The sequence below is a fragment of the Chiloscyllium punctatum genome, chromosome 6 (genome assembly GCF_047496795.1).
Source record: "Chiloscyllium punctatum isolate Juve2018m chromosome 6, sChiPun1.3, whole genome shotgun sequence".
In the NCBI taxonomy this organism is placed as follows: domain Eukaryota; kingdom Metazoa; phylum Chordata; class Chondrichthyes; order Orectolobiformes; family Hemiscylliidae; genus Chiloscyllium; species Chiloscyllium punctatum.
In genome coordinates this window covers 41,069,737-41,088,073 of record NC_092744.1, presented here as the reverse complement: position 1 = coordinate 41,088,073, position 18,337 = coordinate 41,069,737, and the positions used below count along the sequence as shown (strand labels likewise).

Below are 18,337 nucleotides of genomic sequence, written 5' to 3'. Positions count from 1 at the left end.
AGTGGACCGAAAACATAAACAGATGGGAGGAGCTGAGAATGGAGAAGAGATAGAGTTGGGTGACGTTACAATATATGTGGAGCCTTATGTACTAACTTCAGATGATAACATGAGGACAATATGCAAGTTTTGTTTCCTTTATTCCTCAATAGGATATAGAAACATCACTAGCAAGACCAGTATTTATTGCCCATCTCTAATTGCCCTTGACCCGAGCGTTTGCTTTGGATCTGGAGTCACATGTAGGTCAGACAAGGTAAAGATGATAGAGTTCCTTTCCTAAAAGACATTAGTGAACAATATACATTGTTACAACAATAATAATTTCACAGTCACCATTAAGCAGACATTTTCTGCAAGTCCAGAATTATTATTTCAATTGTCGTCAGAAAAGTAACACCGCACTGTCTGAAAGCATTCTCAAGTAATTCAGTTTAAGCCCCACCAGCTACAATGGTAGAATTTGGGGCCTTTTGCAAGGTTTGTGAAGGGGCCATGTCCTCAGATCATTAGCCTGGGTCTATGGAGTACTCATCCAGTGACATTATCACAACACCACCCTCAAGAAATAAGATAAAGGAGAGGAAGGAGAGTAATTCTGTGACTGATTCCAGATGCAAGGATTATGGGAAGAGCGAATTCACTGGAATATATTTTCAGACAGCACAGTCTTACTTTGCTGACAACAATCAAGATATTGGAGGAGGCGTGTTTAGTGAACCATATCAAAAGGTGCCCTGAGGTAGTGAACGGTTAGGCAGAATTCAGGCACCGTGGTCTGTCATAGATATTTGCAATACTAAACAGGGCTACTTCAATTCAATAGTTAGGGCAGAAATCTTATTACAAAAATCCAGATGTAGGGGGTCACAGAAACGTTGGGATTGGAATAGGCAATGTTTTGACACAGTGCTAAACAGAAAAGCACAGCAAAGTCGAGAATTTACAGAGAGGGTGGGAATGGCTGAAAGGATATTGAACCCTATTTAAACCAAACTTGTTTAAACACTGCAATGAGAGAGGAGATTAAATAGTTTGCAATAAGGGGCTAAGAACGGAGACTGGGAAGTTGAAAAGGTGACTCTGATGGACAGGATAAACTCAAAAAAGAACGTGAGAAAAATTAGGGAAAAATGGAGTGCATTGCTATGGCCAAGTATAGGATGACTGGAGGGGAGGAGGCAGAAGTCAAGGAGGATGCAGGACCAGCTGAAGTCCATATCTGAAATCCATATCTTGGACAAGTTGAAGACCTTGTACTTAAGAGATAATAGCTGGTAGCGAAGGGGGGAAAAAAAAAGTCAGTGATTACCTTTGCGTTTCAGGATAAACTAAGAGAATGAGAAGATTTAGCCAAATGCAACAAGGCTCACTAGTCCTTTGCATTGTTTAGAAAGGCCTGACAGTGAATAACAAAAAAAAAAGTGTACACCAAATATGTTCATGGTTCAGGCCTTGTACCTAATTAGGTGAAGATGAGAATGATGTGAGATTAAGGGAGTTAAGTGGTTGAAGAGCAGCAAATACAGACGTGAGGGAGCAAGTGAACTATTCAAAATGAAAACTTTAAGCCAAAGTAATTGAAAGTTTGAAAAGTTCTAACAGTTAGAAATAGCCTCCCAAGGTCAAATGTAGAAGGAAACATGTCTGGTGAAGCATGCAAGGAACTGATCAAAGTTGGCCTTGCCTTATGACTGACACAATGGCAATTGACACTGCATGAAGCAAAAGTTGAGTTGGGTTAGGATAATTACATGTATGACATCATATTAAGGAAGAGATTAAGAAGTTCAAGGAACTAAACGCTAGGCTGGAAGTCAAACTGAAATCACAGAGGTTCAGAAACACTCAGTGCTTCACTGTTTTCATTGCTCAGTCTCTGCACTAAAGCTCGGTCTCAAACTCAAGAAGAATCTTGGTTGGAATGATAATGGACATGGAGAGGTGACAGGCAAATGAGATACGGGGCTCAAATGGAAGAGGAAGTACCAAAATAAGTAAGAGGATAGACAGAGGGTGGTGATGGCCTAGTAGTATTATTGTTAGGCTATTAATCTGCAGACCCGTAGCAGATGGTGGAATATGAATTCAAGAAAATAAAGATCTGGAAGTAAAAATCTACTGATGCCATGAGGCAGTTATCGACTGTCAGAAAAAAAAACCCATCTGGTTCTTTACTGTCCTTTAAGGAAGGAACCTGCCACCCCTACCTGGTCTGGACTACATGCCACTCAACTGCCCTCTGGGCAATTAGGATGGGCGATGGATGCTGGCTAGTCAGCTCAACCCACATCCCATGAATGAATAAAATCGTAACATTTAGTGATAAAGACCATCTTGCACTGCAGCAATTCAGTGAGGCTAGTACAAGGGGTTTGGAAGTGAAGTAGTACAATTTATAGGGCAAAATTTTTGTCAAGTATTTATGACATTAATCTAATTATCCACATTTCTTTGTAATCCACAATGAAGACTCCAAAGGAGGTAAACTGTACAAGAGAACAGAAAGATCTTTTAAAAAAAGTAAACCACAGGATTGGTGCAGGAGCTTTAAGTTTGCATTATAGCACGACTTGCCAATATTATAGGCTATATTGAAATATTGGCATCATCTGAACCAAATCAGCAACATTGTTACAGCAAGAGTTAATACAACATTGGAAGGAGATTTACATTTGACAGTAACATTTCAGAACAACCAAAGCTATCATATTAAACAGAGGAGTCAGAATATTCCAAAGATTCAAGGATAGTTTGTGAGAATGCAATTTCTCACAAGAAACTTTCTAAACAGCTGCAGTTTTCATCTCAACTTCAATATGAAGATGACTTTATAGAAAATATAAAATGTTGGAACATTGTTACTTTACAAAGTAACTGATATGAATGTTTGAAAATCCACTGTAGACATCAGTCCTGATATTGGGCCAGAGCTTACAATACATGAATTTTGAACATGATCCCTTCAATTGGTCAATATTAAAATATGGTCAGGTATGACAGAAACCATCAATTCAAATCAAACATTGCTCAGAGGATATGACAGAATGACACGCATATTAATGATCAGTAATTAGAGTTCAAAGTGGCATCCAAAGAGTTTATCGAAACAACTTTAAAGATCAACATTTAATCATCAAACTACTTTTAAAGGACAAAAACTTACCGATTTTAAAATTTCAGATCTTCTCTTTGATTGAAGGACATTGATCTGATATGGAGCAAAAATGAACAAATACTGTATTAAAACTTAAACATTAGCTAGCACTGGCAGAATTATATTCAATCACAATCTACAACTGCATGGCCTAAAAATCCTACACTGTACCATCAAACCAAGACAGTTACAAGAGTACAGTGGGCTTACCAGGACTAGCACCAGTGAAGCTAAAAGACAGGACTACTTTCATGTTAAACACTGACTGCAGTATGCAACAGGCAGGATAAAGTAATCCCACAAACAATGGCTTAACATATGAAGAACATTTGAGGACCCTGGGTCTATATACTTGGAGTTTAGAAGGATGAGGGGAGGGGTTCTAAATTAACTTATGGAATACTGAACGGACATTGGAAAGATGTTTCCATTGGTAGGAGAGACTAGGACCTGAAGGCACAGCCTTAGAGTAAAGGGAAGACCTTTTAGAACAGAGATAAGGGGAAACTTCTTCAGCCAAAGTGGTGAATCTGTGCAATGCTTTGCCACAAAAGGCTGTGGAGGCCAGGTCATTGAGTATATTGAAGACTGCGATAGACAGGTTCTTAATTGATGCAAGGAATCAAAAGTTACAGGGAGAAAGCAGGAGAATGGGGTTGAAAAACATATCAGCCAGATTTAATGTTGCAGAAGACTCAATGGGCCAAATGGCCTAATTTCTACTCCAATGTCTTATGGTCATGATCAATGCTTTCCATCCTGCAATATCCAGACAGAAATGATGGTCAATTAAAAAACACACTGGATTAAGAGACTCCAGAAACATCCCCAACATCAATTAATAGGGGAGCCCAGCACTTCAGTGCAATAGGGGAGGTTAAAGCATTTTCGACCCAAAAGGCCAAGCAGACAATCCATCTGCTTCTGAGGCCCGCAACATCACAAATACCAATCTTCAGTCAATTTGATCCACTCTCACATTATCAAGAAACAGATGAAGGCAATAGCCATTGCAAAAGCAATGGGCCCTGATAATATTCAGGCAACAGTCCTGAAAATTTAAGCTCCAGAATGTCTTGGCACTTACGGCCAAGCTATTCCAGTAAAGTTACAACACAAACATCTACCCAACAATGTGGCAAGTGGCTCATGCGATCCTATACACAAAAGGCAAGACAATCCAATCCAGCCAATTAGTGTCAATCATCAGGAAAGAAATGAAAGATGTCATTGACAATTCTATCAAACAGCACTTACTGTGCAATACAGGCAGTTCCTGGGTTGCAAACAGGTTCTGTTCTAAAGTCTGTTCGCAAGTCAACTTGTACACAAGTCAGTCAGAACACAACACAAGACAATATAAAATCGCTGTTCTTAAGACAGACACTCCAATCCAAACTGAGTATCAGTGACTACTACAAGTCTCGGATTTAAGTGTGGCATTCAGCTTCTGACCGCATTGCGATCTCTGCCCAAACATAAGCAAAAGAGCTGAACTCCAAAAAGGGAATGAGGATAATTTTCCTTAGCACCACTAGAATGTGAAGATTCAAGGAGCCCAAGCAATCTGGATTGAATGAGATTCAGAGGAGCGCACTGCCCGGGTTGGAGTCAGACCTCACAAAAAGGATGATTGCTGCAGTTGTTAGGCAAATCAGATACTAGGAATTCTGTGGCATGTAACACCTGACTCCCCAGTGCCTGTCCACCATAGACAAAGGCACAAGGAGAAGTGTTTTGCAATAGTTCACCGCTTACCTGGATATATGCAGCTTCGATAACAGCTTAATACGGTTATGAAGGTGTAGAAGGTGAGTGTGAAGGACTTAGCAAGCACACAGTGCTGCAGAATTTACAATGTAACTTTTGGTTCAGTAGCTACCACTGGCTGAGTTGCTAAGAGACAAAACAAACTCTAATTCGACCATTTTAGTTTAAATTATACCCCAAAATACCAATCTCCAATCAAGTTGGAATTGAGTATATTGACAATATTAAAAACCAATGAAACAATCCATCGCTCTGGGGTATAAAACCGGAAAAAATTGAACAGTTGAAGGAAGAACTGCCAAGCTATCAGCATGTTCAGACTGCCCGAAACACAGCTTTCTTAAAAAGTACTTTTATCAACGACCTATGAAAGGGAAATCATAAAAAGAAAAAAATCTCCAGAGGAAAATACAAAGATTCGACAGCTGTCTGGTTTTGAAACATGAATTTTATGAAATCTTAATTTTGGGGGGGGGGTTATATCAGACTAGTATTATGGAAGGGAAAGTAAAAGATAGGTTAGAGGAAAAAGTTGTAAATAGTTGTTCAGTAATTATTCTCTGTTAACTTTATTTCTTAAAGTCTGTTAATTTTTACTTTAAATAGTTCTTCGCCTCTCGTATTTTCATAGATTACTGCATGGGATAAATCTTTTCGGTGTTGCTGGTTTAAATTAAGCAGGGGTGTTTACCCCATGTTGTAACAAGACCATGCAGGGCAAAGCTGCCTGATTGACTGACATCCCTTTTAACATTTTCAACATTCACTCCTCACAATAATGACAGTTCGAAGTGTGTACCATTTACAAGAAACAGTGCAACAAGTCACTAACAGTACTTTCCAAGTCCATGACAACTACTATCCAGGAAGAGGTGGGCAGCAAATACATGGAAAAACCACCAGGATCTGCAAATTCCCCTCCAAGCCTCATATCATCCTGATTTGGGCTATTCATTCAATGTAGTCACATCAAAAATCTGTGAATCCCAACACCTCCACCCCCCAACAACCTTGTGAGGATATGTACACCAGATGGATTGCAGCAGTTCAAAGAGATGGCCCATGACAGCCTTCTCAAGGACAATTAAGGATTGACAGTAAATGCTTCCCTAGCCAGCATCCCAAGAAAGCTTAAACATTTATTCAATCTTTATTAGCATAGAGCTCAGGACATCAAATAACTCAAGTCGGATGCAAGAAATCACATTCTTCTTTGTTGGAGCTATAACTTTATTCACAATATCTCCAAAGAGCTACCAGGCTAAAACAAATTATGTGGATGTTAACAGTATAGGCAAGACTAACAGATTAGATTAAACATCACAGTCAACTAGAACTGACTAAGTCCTCCTAAAGACTGTCAGATGAATGCATGGCACACCTGACGCATCTAATTGATTAAACACTAGGACCTTCATGGAAGCACAGATAACCAAATCCATGTTAAATACAAACCTAACAATTTAGCCAACTAGAAAATTGTTAAGTAAGCAGTCAATTAACAATGCTTTTTCTGAAACAGAACTGGCAATACTTGACCTCCCCACTGACCAAGATGATCCTTGACAGATTTTTAAAGTTTGCTCATTTATTTTAAAGGCAAAATCCAACTCTTTTACTTATACACTAAGATATAACCATTAAAGATTACTTGAAAAGAGCCCAACAAGAGACTGAATTGGCACCTGCAGATCAAAAAATCAGAAGGCACTTATATTCTGCTTCTTGGGCCGATTGAAATTTCTTTAAATTTAGAAGTGCCACCAGCTAACCACAAGCTGCTTTTCAGTTGTCAATTCAACATTTACAATGGATGGTGTCCATTTAATAAAACCAAAGTATTGCAATAAAGACAAAGTGCTGAAGCTTGGAAAAAAAGTTATATCAGGACATTAAATCCATTTCCCTCTCCTAAGACGCTGCCAGACCTGCTGAGTTTCTTGAGTATTTTTTGGGTTTACGTTCAACCTTGGTAACTATATTTATCGCCCCCAAGTGATTTGATTTGAACTGGAAAACAAGTTCAGGAGCCAAATGCAATCACCTGCTTTCATACTGCAGGTTGTACTTGTGTTGCCACAACCTCTGATATTTGCTTCAACCAGCACCATGGTTTTCAACATCCCTTGTTTTTTTGTTGGCACTGCATCATATATCACCACAAATTCCCACCTTCCTCATCCTTCTCCTCAAATGTCTGCCCTTTATTCTGGGTCAGCTTTTTTCAAACCACTGTCCAAGCTCTCTCATCCTACATTCACACAATCTCAGTTGTCAATTATAAAACAAATTACAATACAACTACTGTCTACGAACTACTAACCTACCCTATTATACAAAACAAACCCCAACACTGTGCAAAGCAACACCAAAAAAATGCAAAAAAAAACACAAAATACAGAACCGCCATGCTCAGCGCAAAGCTCCCAAAAAGGGAACAGGAGTATTGTATATATAATATATATATATATACCCGTATTAACTCAGGAGACTCCCTCCAGGGCCTAGGGCTTGACAAATCTAACCAACCCGGTTAGACAAACGCCTTAGTTAGGATAACTGACAAATCTATATCCAAATAACTCAAGTAGGGCTGCCATGTCTTATAAAAATGGACTGTTGTGTGGTGCATCATGTTGTAAAAAAGTCCAAGGGAATGTGCTCCATAATTAATTTCTGCCATCCCAGCGGGTTCTCAGACACCCAATTCATCAGAATGTTCTTCCATGCACAGTATGCAAGAATATTAAATAGTTTCTTCCCATGCCAGTCTAAAGGTGGTAAATTTGGCAGATCTAAGAGGAGAGATATCAGGTCTACTTTGACTTCAATCCTCAATACCCTCCCTATATCTCCCGCCACAGTGCTCCAATAAACAAGGAGCCTGTGGCATGTCCAGAAGCAATGGGTAAGAGTACCAATACTTATTTTGCATTTGTGGCACACTGAAGATGCCCCTTTTTTAAAACTTTGCCAGACGGTCTGGTGCCAGATGAGTCCTGTGCAGTCCTTTTAACTGCGTAGCGCATGTCCTATTACAGATTGAGATCTTTTGAGCATTCTCCTATATGTTCTCTCATGTTTCAGAAGAGATCTCCACGCCTCGCTCTTGCACCCAGACCTCTCATAACCAGTTAACATCCTACCAGGCCCTGCCACTCAGCAGGCAATAGAGGGCACTAACCGAAAGGGTATTTGTGGAACATAGCAACAACCTCTCTGTATCGGGCTTATAGGGCTTAGTGAGAAGCATAGTCTTCTGCTGGATGAAATACCTAACATGAAAAGAAAAACGGAAAAGGTCTCTGCTGGGTAACCCGTATTTGCAGCTCAGTTGTTCAAAAGACATCATAACCTCCCCCTCAAACAAGTCGCCCAAACTAGAAACTCCTCTCACTGCCCATAGTTTGAACCCTGAGTCCATCTTCCCTGGTCGGAATCCTGGCATGCCTACTATAGGTTAAAGTGGCAATGTCTTGGATAAACAACCCTCACTCTGACGCATCGCCCTCCATGCCTTGACTGTACTAATGACAATGGCATTCTGGTAGTGGTCCGTAACTGTCCTCATTTTGTCCATGAACAATAGGTTAATAAGACGGCACTTTGCTTGGGAGGCTTCAATATCCGGCCATATTGAGTTTGGATCGTTACCTACCCAATCATAGACAAAGGACAGCAGGGAACTCAATTGATCTTTCTGATGTCTGGGAAATCAACTCCTCCCCCTCCTTGATGCAACTGCAATTTAGTAAGTTTGATGAGGGGCCGCCCATGATGCCAAGGAACCAAACCACCCCATAAGCTTCCGTAGCATTGACCTGGGAAACATTATAGGGAGCACACGCATGGGATAAAGCAAACGAGGAAGAACATTCACCTTAATGAGAGATATGCGGCCCAGCCATGAAATTGGAAGAGCCTCCCATCTCTGGAGATCTTGCTTAATATTGTCGAGCAAGTGAGCAAACTTAGTCCAAAATAACAGATCAAACTTGGGAGTAACAAAAAAATGCCTAGGTATTGGAACCCTGCCAGTGACCCCTGGGAGGTCCAGGTTCTTAAAAAAAGTCTCCATTTTAGCACTCCTGTCTTCGCAACCTTCAGACTGATGCAATTCAGAATAAAAGCTCCGAAAAGCCTCATTAATCTTTTTAGCATTGTATGCAAGGACCCTGGCACTGTCTCTTATTGCAGTAATGGATTAGGGAGCACGTTTTTTCCTAGTCAGGGACGCCAAATACTTCCCTGGCCTATCCCCATATTCGAAAAGCCTTTTTCTGGCAAAAGCAAGTTCTTTCTTTGCGTTTTGTGTCAGTATCGAATTCAAGGCAGCCCGGAGAGCTGTGATCCACCATAGCTTAGTCAAAATGATCCACCGTAGCAAAATGTGCCACCTCGGTGGCTTTCAACTGCGTCTCAAGTAGACACTGCTGTTCCTCCTGTCATTTCCAGCTAGCCGAATAGGAAATAGCTAATCCCCTAGCAAAGGCCTTAGCAGTCTCCCACAGCATAAACGGACTACTAGCCTTGCCTGAGTTGATAGTCAAGAATTCCTGAAACTCCTTCAAAAAGTATTCCACAAATTTGGAATCCTTCAGGAGAAAAGGGTCCAAACACCAGTGCCGCAAACCTAGCCCTTCACTCTTGGCCTTAACCTCCAAATATACCGCCGTGTGATCAGAGATAGCTATATTCCCAATTTTACAACCCATAATCAAATCCAGAGGGAGCCAGAAGGAGGTCAATCCTCGTGTGACATTTATGTGGGTTTGAAAAAAAGGTGAAGTGCCTGCCGGTAGGGTGAAGACATCTCCAAATATCCACCAGCCCAACTCCTCGCACAAGTCAACCACCTGCTTGGCTTGCGAAGAAATAGTTGGGGGCCCACAAGGCAACCTGTCCACTGTCTGATCCAAAAGACAATTAAAAGTCCCCCCCTATAATAATGTGCCATGTTCCAACAGCACTCAACTTAGAGAAAACACTAATCAAAAATTTGAGGGGATGTGCTGGAGGGCAGTAGACATTTAAAATGCCCTATTCTTCCCCATGTATCACAAACCGTCCCTGCTCATCTTTCACCTGCTCTAATAATGTGAACGGCAGATTTTTCTGGATAAGTGCTGCCACTCCCCTACTTTTAGTAGTAAAGGATGGAAAAAAAACCTGGTCATAACCCCCCTGTTGTAATTTAAGGTGTTCCCCATCATCAAGATGGGTTTCCTGCAACAAAGCGATATCAACCCTTTTACTCTTAAGGCTAGAAAGCACTTTTTTTTCCTTTTAACAGGCGAATGACTTCCCTTAATGTTCCAGGTGCACCATTTAATAAGAAACTTAGCCATATCCCCTTTCAGACACCCTTGAACCCCTTGGAGGGAGAAACCTACTTACAAAGTGCCGAGCGCAAGTAAATAAAGACTCAGAATTGAAAAACTATACACACAAAAAACTATTCTATCATAACTGTAAACACTACTAAAAAAAACCACAAAGAAAATCAACTATAAAACCTTGAATGGAAGATTCTTTCCCCTGCCCATAGGGGGCACTCACCCTACCCATCCCCTCCTTCACAGCTCCCTCAAACCCGGACTGTACCCCAGCCTTAGGCCAGAAAAAAAACGAGATGATCCTTAAATCAACAGAAAAAAGACAAAGTCAGGATGAGCACTCCACCCATCCCTGGCTTCATGTCACCCCTACTTGTGACTAAAAGAAACAGAACAAACAAAAAAAAAGGGGAAGAGGCAACAAAGAACATTCACAAAAAATTCCCATCAGAAAGTCCAGTTAATAAAAAAAAGGGACAACTTATTCCAAGGTGTTTATCCCCTTTACAAAAAAGGAAATTATTAGGGATAAAGAAAGGAATTAAAAAAAAGAAGAGAAAACATGGGAAAGATAGAAAAGAGAACAAACATTAACCGTATTCTTCAGGCCAATCAGTCTATTTTAAAGCGTCCACAAAGTTTTTAGCTTTATCTGCTGAGTCAAATGTATAAACTGAGTCCTCGTGGCTGAAACGAAGCACTGCAGGGTATCTCATGGAGTACTGGATGTGCAGGTTACTCAGCCTCTTAATTTCAAATAACTTCCTCTTTTGAATTACAGCTGTTGAGAAATCCTGGAAAAAAACATGATTTTTGACCCCTTGTACAGCAGTGCCTGCTGATCTTTTCCCAGGGATCTGGAAGCTTTTATGGCTTTTTGCTTGTCCTTATATGAATGGAAGTGTATTAGGACCGAGCAGGGGCGCTGCAACACAAACATCTTTGCCAAACCCTGACCTGTGCACTGTAACCCAATAAGCCCTTTCAATCTGTCGCCTGCTGGACTCTATGTGAAGGCCCAAAAACTTTAACAGCTAGTTTTCAAAGAAGTTAACTGGCTGCTCACCTTCAGGGAGCCTGACAATTCGGAGATTTATCCTCTGACCTCGATTTTCGAGGTCGTCAATATGGTTTCGCGAGGCCCGTGCCTCTCGCTCCAGCACCTGGATCTGACTGGATGAGGACTCCATCGCAGCTTCCAAGGCCTTAGTTCGATCCTCCACCTCCTCCAGCTGCTCCCAGAGGCCCTCTATCTCCTGCTCACGCTTCTGCAGGATGGCTGCGATAGGTTATACTTGGCACGAATCTCCCCACTGATCTCCTCAATCGCAGCCCAACTTTCAAGGTAAGTCTCTCCATCGCCGCAGCCAATTCCTATGAGTGTGTCAGGTCCCCGGGGGGTTCAGGAGAGGTTGCTGCTGCTGCAGTCTCTGGTGTGGTAGGTGCTGCAGGGGAGTGTCCTCCCTGCTGCTGTTTGTTTGCTCTTTTTCCCTCTGGCATCCTTCCCACTCCCAAATATTAACAAATAGGTGACATCTGAGGTTTTAAAATAATAATTCCACCACATAAGTTGGCCAGAGATGGCAAAAGACACCAGTATGCCTTGGCTGTTAGGCAGAGCTGTCCACAGCAGTTCTACAAAATCGCCGCCATTTTGCCGAGTCAATTAGTTCCCTCTTAAAAAAAACACTTAATCTGATAGAAAAAGACTTTAGCGTAACAAGCTATTTTCTGGTAAAAGTAATTAAATATATGTTGTTTTCTATGCCAAAACCAGCTTGGAGGAAATGGAGATACCCAGAGAGGGAGAAGGGTTCATTGTTATATATCTCACATTCAACATGTCTATAGGTCATGTAAGTCTTTCTGTGTCTGTGCTGATGTGTGCATCTTTAGTAAACATGACAGTGGAGTTTTAAAAAACCCTGCAGAAAACAGGTTAAAAAGAACAGTAATGCACTTTACTGCTTTAAAAAAATGCAAAATAAGTTTAAGGAAGACTTTGGATTCAATTTCCATTTTCCATAGTGCATGTGCCATTTCCTCAGCTAAGAGCTACTCTGCAATCTTTACTGGGTTTTTTTGCTGCTCAATGATGAAATCAGCATTTTTGGCGACATGGCTGAAAGTACAGAAAATAACAAGTCACAAAGATAAAACAACAAAACAGAAAGCAAAAGAATTAATAAAAAGGGAAAGATTGATAGTGAAAAGACAAAACTGAAGTTCAAAATCAAAATTTAAGTACAATGCTGAGAAATGAGGAGAAACAAAAGCTATAAAAGATTAAAATCAACAATTTATAAATTACTAACATTGTACTGAAACACTTGTACCAATGCAAAGTAATTTCAAATTCACATTGACACGAAAGTCTAAGTGATTCAGGTCTTGATGAGACAGGAAGCACTTCAGATGTTGGTCTCCTATACTGAAGCTCTCACACCATACCTCTTGGCAACAGAAGAAATAGAATTTCAGCCTAGGACTATTAACGTTGCAGTATCTTGAAACTCTACAGTTTGTTCCTTTAAACTCTAGAATTCTGGGTGTACTTAACAGAATACTTTATTTCTTAAAAACAGTACTCTTATTCTGAAGCAACAATCAAATTAAGGAACGGGATAAAAATGAGAAAACGAATACACAAAGCCTTGGACTACCCATGAGCAATGTCATGGGAAAGTGGATACACTCCAAAAGAGACTGGAATATGCTGATCTCTTGAGAACCTCTCACTTTCATAAATCATGGAATTTTAAGATAGGCTTTTTTGCAGTTATTCTTTTAAACACACATGGATACATCAACAGAAAACAGTGTGAACATCTGCTTATGCTGTTTCTCGAAGATTTGCACTCAATTTCTGCCAACATTGAAGAAACACTGCAGAAATTCCAGGCATTTTCCCAGTGTGACTGCTGTGTATAATAAGCATGCTTATTTAATCAAGACTTCAGGCTATTTCATCTAAGCTAACAGTTCTGTGATTAATAAATGTATTCTCAATGTACATGTTCCATCACTTTTTCAATATAAATAAGAGAAATTTTTATTAAATCCTGAAACTGAACCAACATGTTCATTCTAAAAAAGGAGACTTAAACAATCCATGTCTTTTTCAACATATAATTTCAGTTAAATCATATTGTAAACTTTTGCTATACATTCTGTGTCTTATGATCTTATACTTCACAACCACCTGATGAAGGAGCAGCGCTCCGAAAGCTAGTACTTCCAAGTAAACCCATTGGGCTATAAGCTAGTGTTGTATGGTTTTTAACTCTGCCAAATGAGTTAACAATAATCCTCATAAGATTTTTTTTTACACCTGAAAAAATGTTAACTGGCCAAAGAGGTTAAATATGCTTTAGGGGAGATCCAAGATGGCAGCAACTCAGCAAGTCTGAGTCTGTAGTGCTCCTCCCAAGACCTAGGCAAAGTGGGCCACCCTCCTCCACCACACTCACCAAATCAATTAAAAATAATTTTTACTTAATGTAATTAGTGGTTCAGTACTAAATTTAAACTGTTCAGTCTCCTGTAAAAATGACTCGGGGAAAGGAGCCCACAGTTCTCAGCAAGCAGGAACCCCTCCCCCAGCTGCAGCAGAGGCATCTGCAGTCACCCCGGGGGACTTACTCCGGGGTGAGCCTCGCGGAAATAATCTCCAAATTCGATGCGAAGATCAATGCTTTCATTGAAGAGTCCCGAAGTCGATGGAATTCATTCTCAGCAGATTCTTGAGGTAGTCGAAAAAATATTCGTTTGCTGGGCCTTCCGAACAGGAAGGAGGAGGCCAGCTCACAAGGTTTCTTGAACAGTGGCTTCCGCAGTTATTGAATCTGGAGGCTGGATCAGGCCAGGTAAGGGTAGAATGGGCCTACCGGGTTGCAATACGCGGGCTCAGCTCGAACCAGCTTCCAGTCCTGTTCCGGCTGCAGAGCTATAAAGGTGAGGCAGATGCTTTTGGAAGCCTCCAGAAATCTTGGGAAAGATCCCCAAGCCATGACTTATAAAGGATCCAAGATTATGTTATTTCAGGGCTTTTCCCCAGCTTTGGTCCGAAAGAGGAAGGCGTTTGATAAAGCAAAGAAGCATTTAAGGGATTTAAACATTCAATACTCCCTGCGCTACCAAGCTATACTACGCTTCAGCCATGAAGGGTCCGTGTTTAACTTCGGATCACCGGAGAAGGCCAAGGAACTTCTGGACTCTCTTAGATAAATTATAAAAGAGGTAATTGTTGTTGTTTTGCCCTACCCCCATCCCGGTTTACCCTCCCCTTTTTTTTCCTTTCATTACTTTAATGTTTAATATTATCTCCGGGGGGTGGAAGGAAGGGTTTATTTATTCATCCTTTACTTAGCAACTTTCTTTCCCCCATTTTTAAAGGGGGTCTAGTTGATGTAGATGGGGGGGGGGGGGGGGGAAGAAAGGTGGCTACCTTATCTTATTTTATCTTTGTCCTTGAGAGCGGGGTTGTTTTCCTGTTATTTTGTATTAATATATTTAATTACTATTTGCTGAGACTGTAATTTTAAAGTCATATATGGTATTAACATTACCAAATATATCCAGGTGTTGGTGTGGGCGGGGGGGGGGGGGGGGGGGGGGGGGGGGGGAGCGTGCAGTGGGGGATAGAGTACTCATTGTTAGTTCTAGTTCAGTAGTATACTTGAATTTTCTTTATCCTATCATGAGGTGCCTGGGTCAAGGGTGGGGCACTGGTTGGGAGAGGTTATGATGGGTTTTTTGGAAAGGAAGTGATGCCCCCTGGGAATAAGGGGGAAGATCTCCGTTTAAATACGTTTTATACCTTTTTTTACTATTTAGAAATATAGATTTTTTTTTATTATATTGATCTGAATGTACTAAAGAGCTTTTATTTTTGTGAATTTTATATGCTCTATGCTTGGGATGTTTTGGATAAATACAGGTTATGTTATGATCTGATGTTAACACATTCCGAGCATGTATATCGCTGCTCAATTTATGTGTTATGCGTTGGTTTTTTTTCTCTTGAATAATGTAAGAATTTTAATCATACACTCTGGTTAGTTGTAAGTTTAGTTGAGTTTTGTCTTTTTTTTCTCTTGGTATTTCTTTTTTTCTTGTTTGATAGATTTTGGTTAGCATTTATTTAAGATTTAACTGTATATCAATGTTTACACTTGGGTTCTTTTTTAGTTTTCTTTTGTAAACTTGTAAAAACATGTTAAATTTTCAATAAAAATAAGTATAAAAAATATGCTTTAGGTTTCATATGGATTTCAGGAACCAGCACTTTTTGGGTTGCTAGTGATGGCTAAACCAACAAAGGAGGAGCAAATTTCTCCCTATGGCTTTCAGAAAGCAAATGTTAATACTACTGAAGCATAATACTATTCTAAACAAACACTGGTAAACAACAGTATCAAATAAATGAGCAGCACAGTGGCTCAGTGGTTAGCACTGCTGCCTCACAGCACCAAGGATCTGAGTTGGATTCCACCCTAGGGTGACTGTGTGGGGTTTGCACATTCTCCCAGTGTTTGTGTGGGTTTCTTCCAGGTTGTCTGGTTTCCTCCCATTCTAAATTGCCTAGAGTGTCCAGGGATGTGCAAGCTAGTGGGTTAGCATGGGAGATACAAGTAACAGGAATAGAGTAGGATGGTTGGTTAGGGTGGTATGGTCTTCAGAGAGGTCGTTGTGGACACAATGGGCCGAACACCTGCTTCCACACTATAGGGATTCTATGATTCCATGAAATCCTCAATGTAAAAAAAATGATATTTTCACAAATGATACTTCATGGGCTTTACCACTAATACAAGATGAAATCACTGACCTTCGAAAAATTAATTTCTGCATTAAGTTGTAGTACCTTATGATGCAATGCATCATAGAAATATCTCAAGAGATAACAGCTGCTGGACATAACTTTATGAACTGTGGATTAGTCTACTTGATGCAAAACAGCATAACCAAATGGCAACTCACTGATGGTTAATAAATGCTGATTTTCTACATCAGCAGTTCTTTAACAAATTGCTAAACTCATTTACAATGCCACAACACAAAAAGCGAGATTTTCCAAATCTTCAGAATCAAAAAAGAACTGCCCCCATTCATGACCCTGCTTAATCTACAAAATACTCCCACTTTTCCATACATTTACCTGTGGTAAAATGGAATCATTTCCTGCAGCTTTTATAAGAGTTTAGTACTTACAAATTGATTCTTGTTAATTTTATATGTCAGGAATTACATAGGAGACAGCCATTATAAAACAGTTTTAAAATAGTATAGGTTCCTTCTGACAAAAAAAACTGTTGCATTCCTTAATAATGAACTAACGTTTAAATGCTATACATCAATTTTCTACAGTAGCATTTGAATAAATAAATAGTGTTTGCATTTATAACAAGTAATGAGTGCATTACTTGTTACAAATTCCAACGGAATTCAGATGCTTTAGTTTAGAAAAATGAAAATTTGCTTTGGACAGTGCTATGCAAGGAAATGGCAAACAGACTTGAAGGCTATTCAGTCTAATTAAAGGTTGCAAAGAAATGAACTTCTGGTATTCCCTCCCTTTATGCTTACTGAGAGTTCTTCCCCAATGAAGTAAACAAGGCCCTTGGCTATGCCCATTCCATTTCTCAGATTTCTCCTCTTACTCCTTTCTCTCTAACCCAGAGCCATGGGTTCTCTTTGTGGGAGTTCCAAATAGGAGACAAGCCATCAAAGGCCAGCGGATTTATCTGCTTTTAGCCCCATTAGTTTGTCTAATTCTGTTTCTTTAGTGATGGTGATGGTATTTAATTCACCTCCTATATTCTTTGGTACTAATGGGATGTTCAAAGTACTGTTCACCATAAATACTGATGCAAAAATATCTGCCTAAACACCGCCATTTCCTTGTTCCTCATTACTATCTCTCCAGATTCATCTTCACAGGCCTACATTCACTTTGACCTCTCCTCTTGTTATACATTTAAAGATGCTCTTATTGCCAGTTGTTATGCTCTTCACTAGTTTGCCATTGTAGTTTACTTTCACTATTTCTTTAGTCCTCCTTTACTGGATTCTAAATTTATCCCAGTCTTTGTGGCTATCAGATTCCTTTTATTGCTTTTGCTTTTAACTTTACACTCTCCTTCACTTACTTGGCGAACCATGGTTGGTTTATCCTTCTTTTAGGAAAAAAACAATGACTGCAGATATTGGAAACCAGATTCTGGATTAGAGGTACTAGAAAGGCACAGCGGTTCAGGCAGCACCTGAGGAGCAGTAAAATCAATGTTTCGGGCAAAAGCCCTTCATCAGGAATACAGGCAGAGTGCCTGAAGGGTGGAGTGATAAATGAGAGGAGGGTGGGGGTGGGGAGAAAGTAACAGTACAATAGGTGAGTGGATGAAGGTGATAGGTCAGACAGGAGGGCGTAGTGGATAAGTGGAAAAGAAGATAAGAAGATAGGACAAGTCATGGGGACAGTGCTGAACTGGGGTGAGGTGGGGGAAGGGGAAATGAGCAAACTGTTGAAGTCCACATTGAAGTGTTCAGAGATGGAAGATGAAGCGTTCTTCCTCCAGGCGTTGGGTGGTGAGGGAATGGTGGTGAAGGAGGCCCAGGACCTCCATGCGCTCGGCAGAGTGGGAGGGCAAGTTAAAATGTTGGGCCACAGGGCGGTGTGGTTGATTGGTGCAGGTGTCCCAGAGATGTACTGGGACATATTTTTTCTGGGAATCATGAATTACCTCCTTAAAATGTTTGCCACTGCTTGTTTACTGACTTTCCTGCTAATCTGTCTGTCTAGTTCACTTCAGCTAGCTCTACCTTCATTTCGTCATAATTTCCTCATTAACGTCCTAACCAGAGCTTGCACCACTTTCACTACTTCGTGCATGATGCTACTAACAGTTACCCTCTTCCCCCCCCCCCGCCCACCGCCCAACAACATTCCAAAAAAAAAAATTTGATCCACAACATCTGATCCTTTCTTCAATAATGCTCAAAACTCATTCCCATGGTACCTTTCCATATCAGTATAAGAGATACCCTTTTGTCTCCCCCTCCTCCCAGGAGGAAC

At 40.4% G+C, this 18,337-nt stretch overlaps 1 protein-coding gene across 1 annotated transcript in view; it reads right to left on the bottom strand.

Moving 5' to 3' along the window:
• LOC140478907 (arf-GAP with coiled-coil, ANK repeat and PH domain-containing protein 2-like) overlaps positions 1-18,337 on the bottom strand; it is a 171,223-nt gene that overhangs the window by 69,561 nt on the left and 83,325 nt on the right. Inside the window, exon 7 of the mRNA XM_072572528.1 lies at positions 3,167-3,211. Coding sequence (XP_072428629.1) covers positions 3,167-3,211 — 45 coding nt within the window. The remainder of the gene's footprint in view (positions 1-3,166; positions 3,212-18,337) is intronic.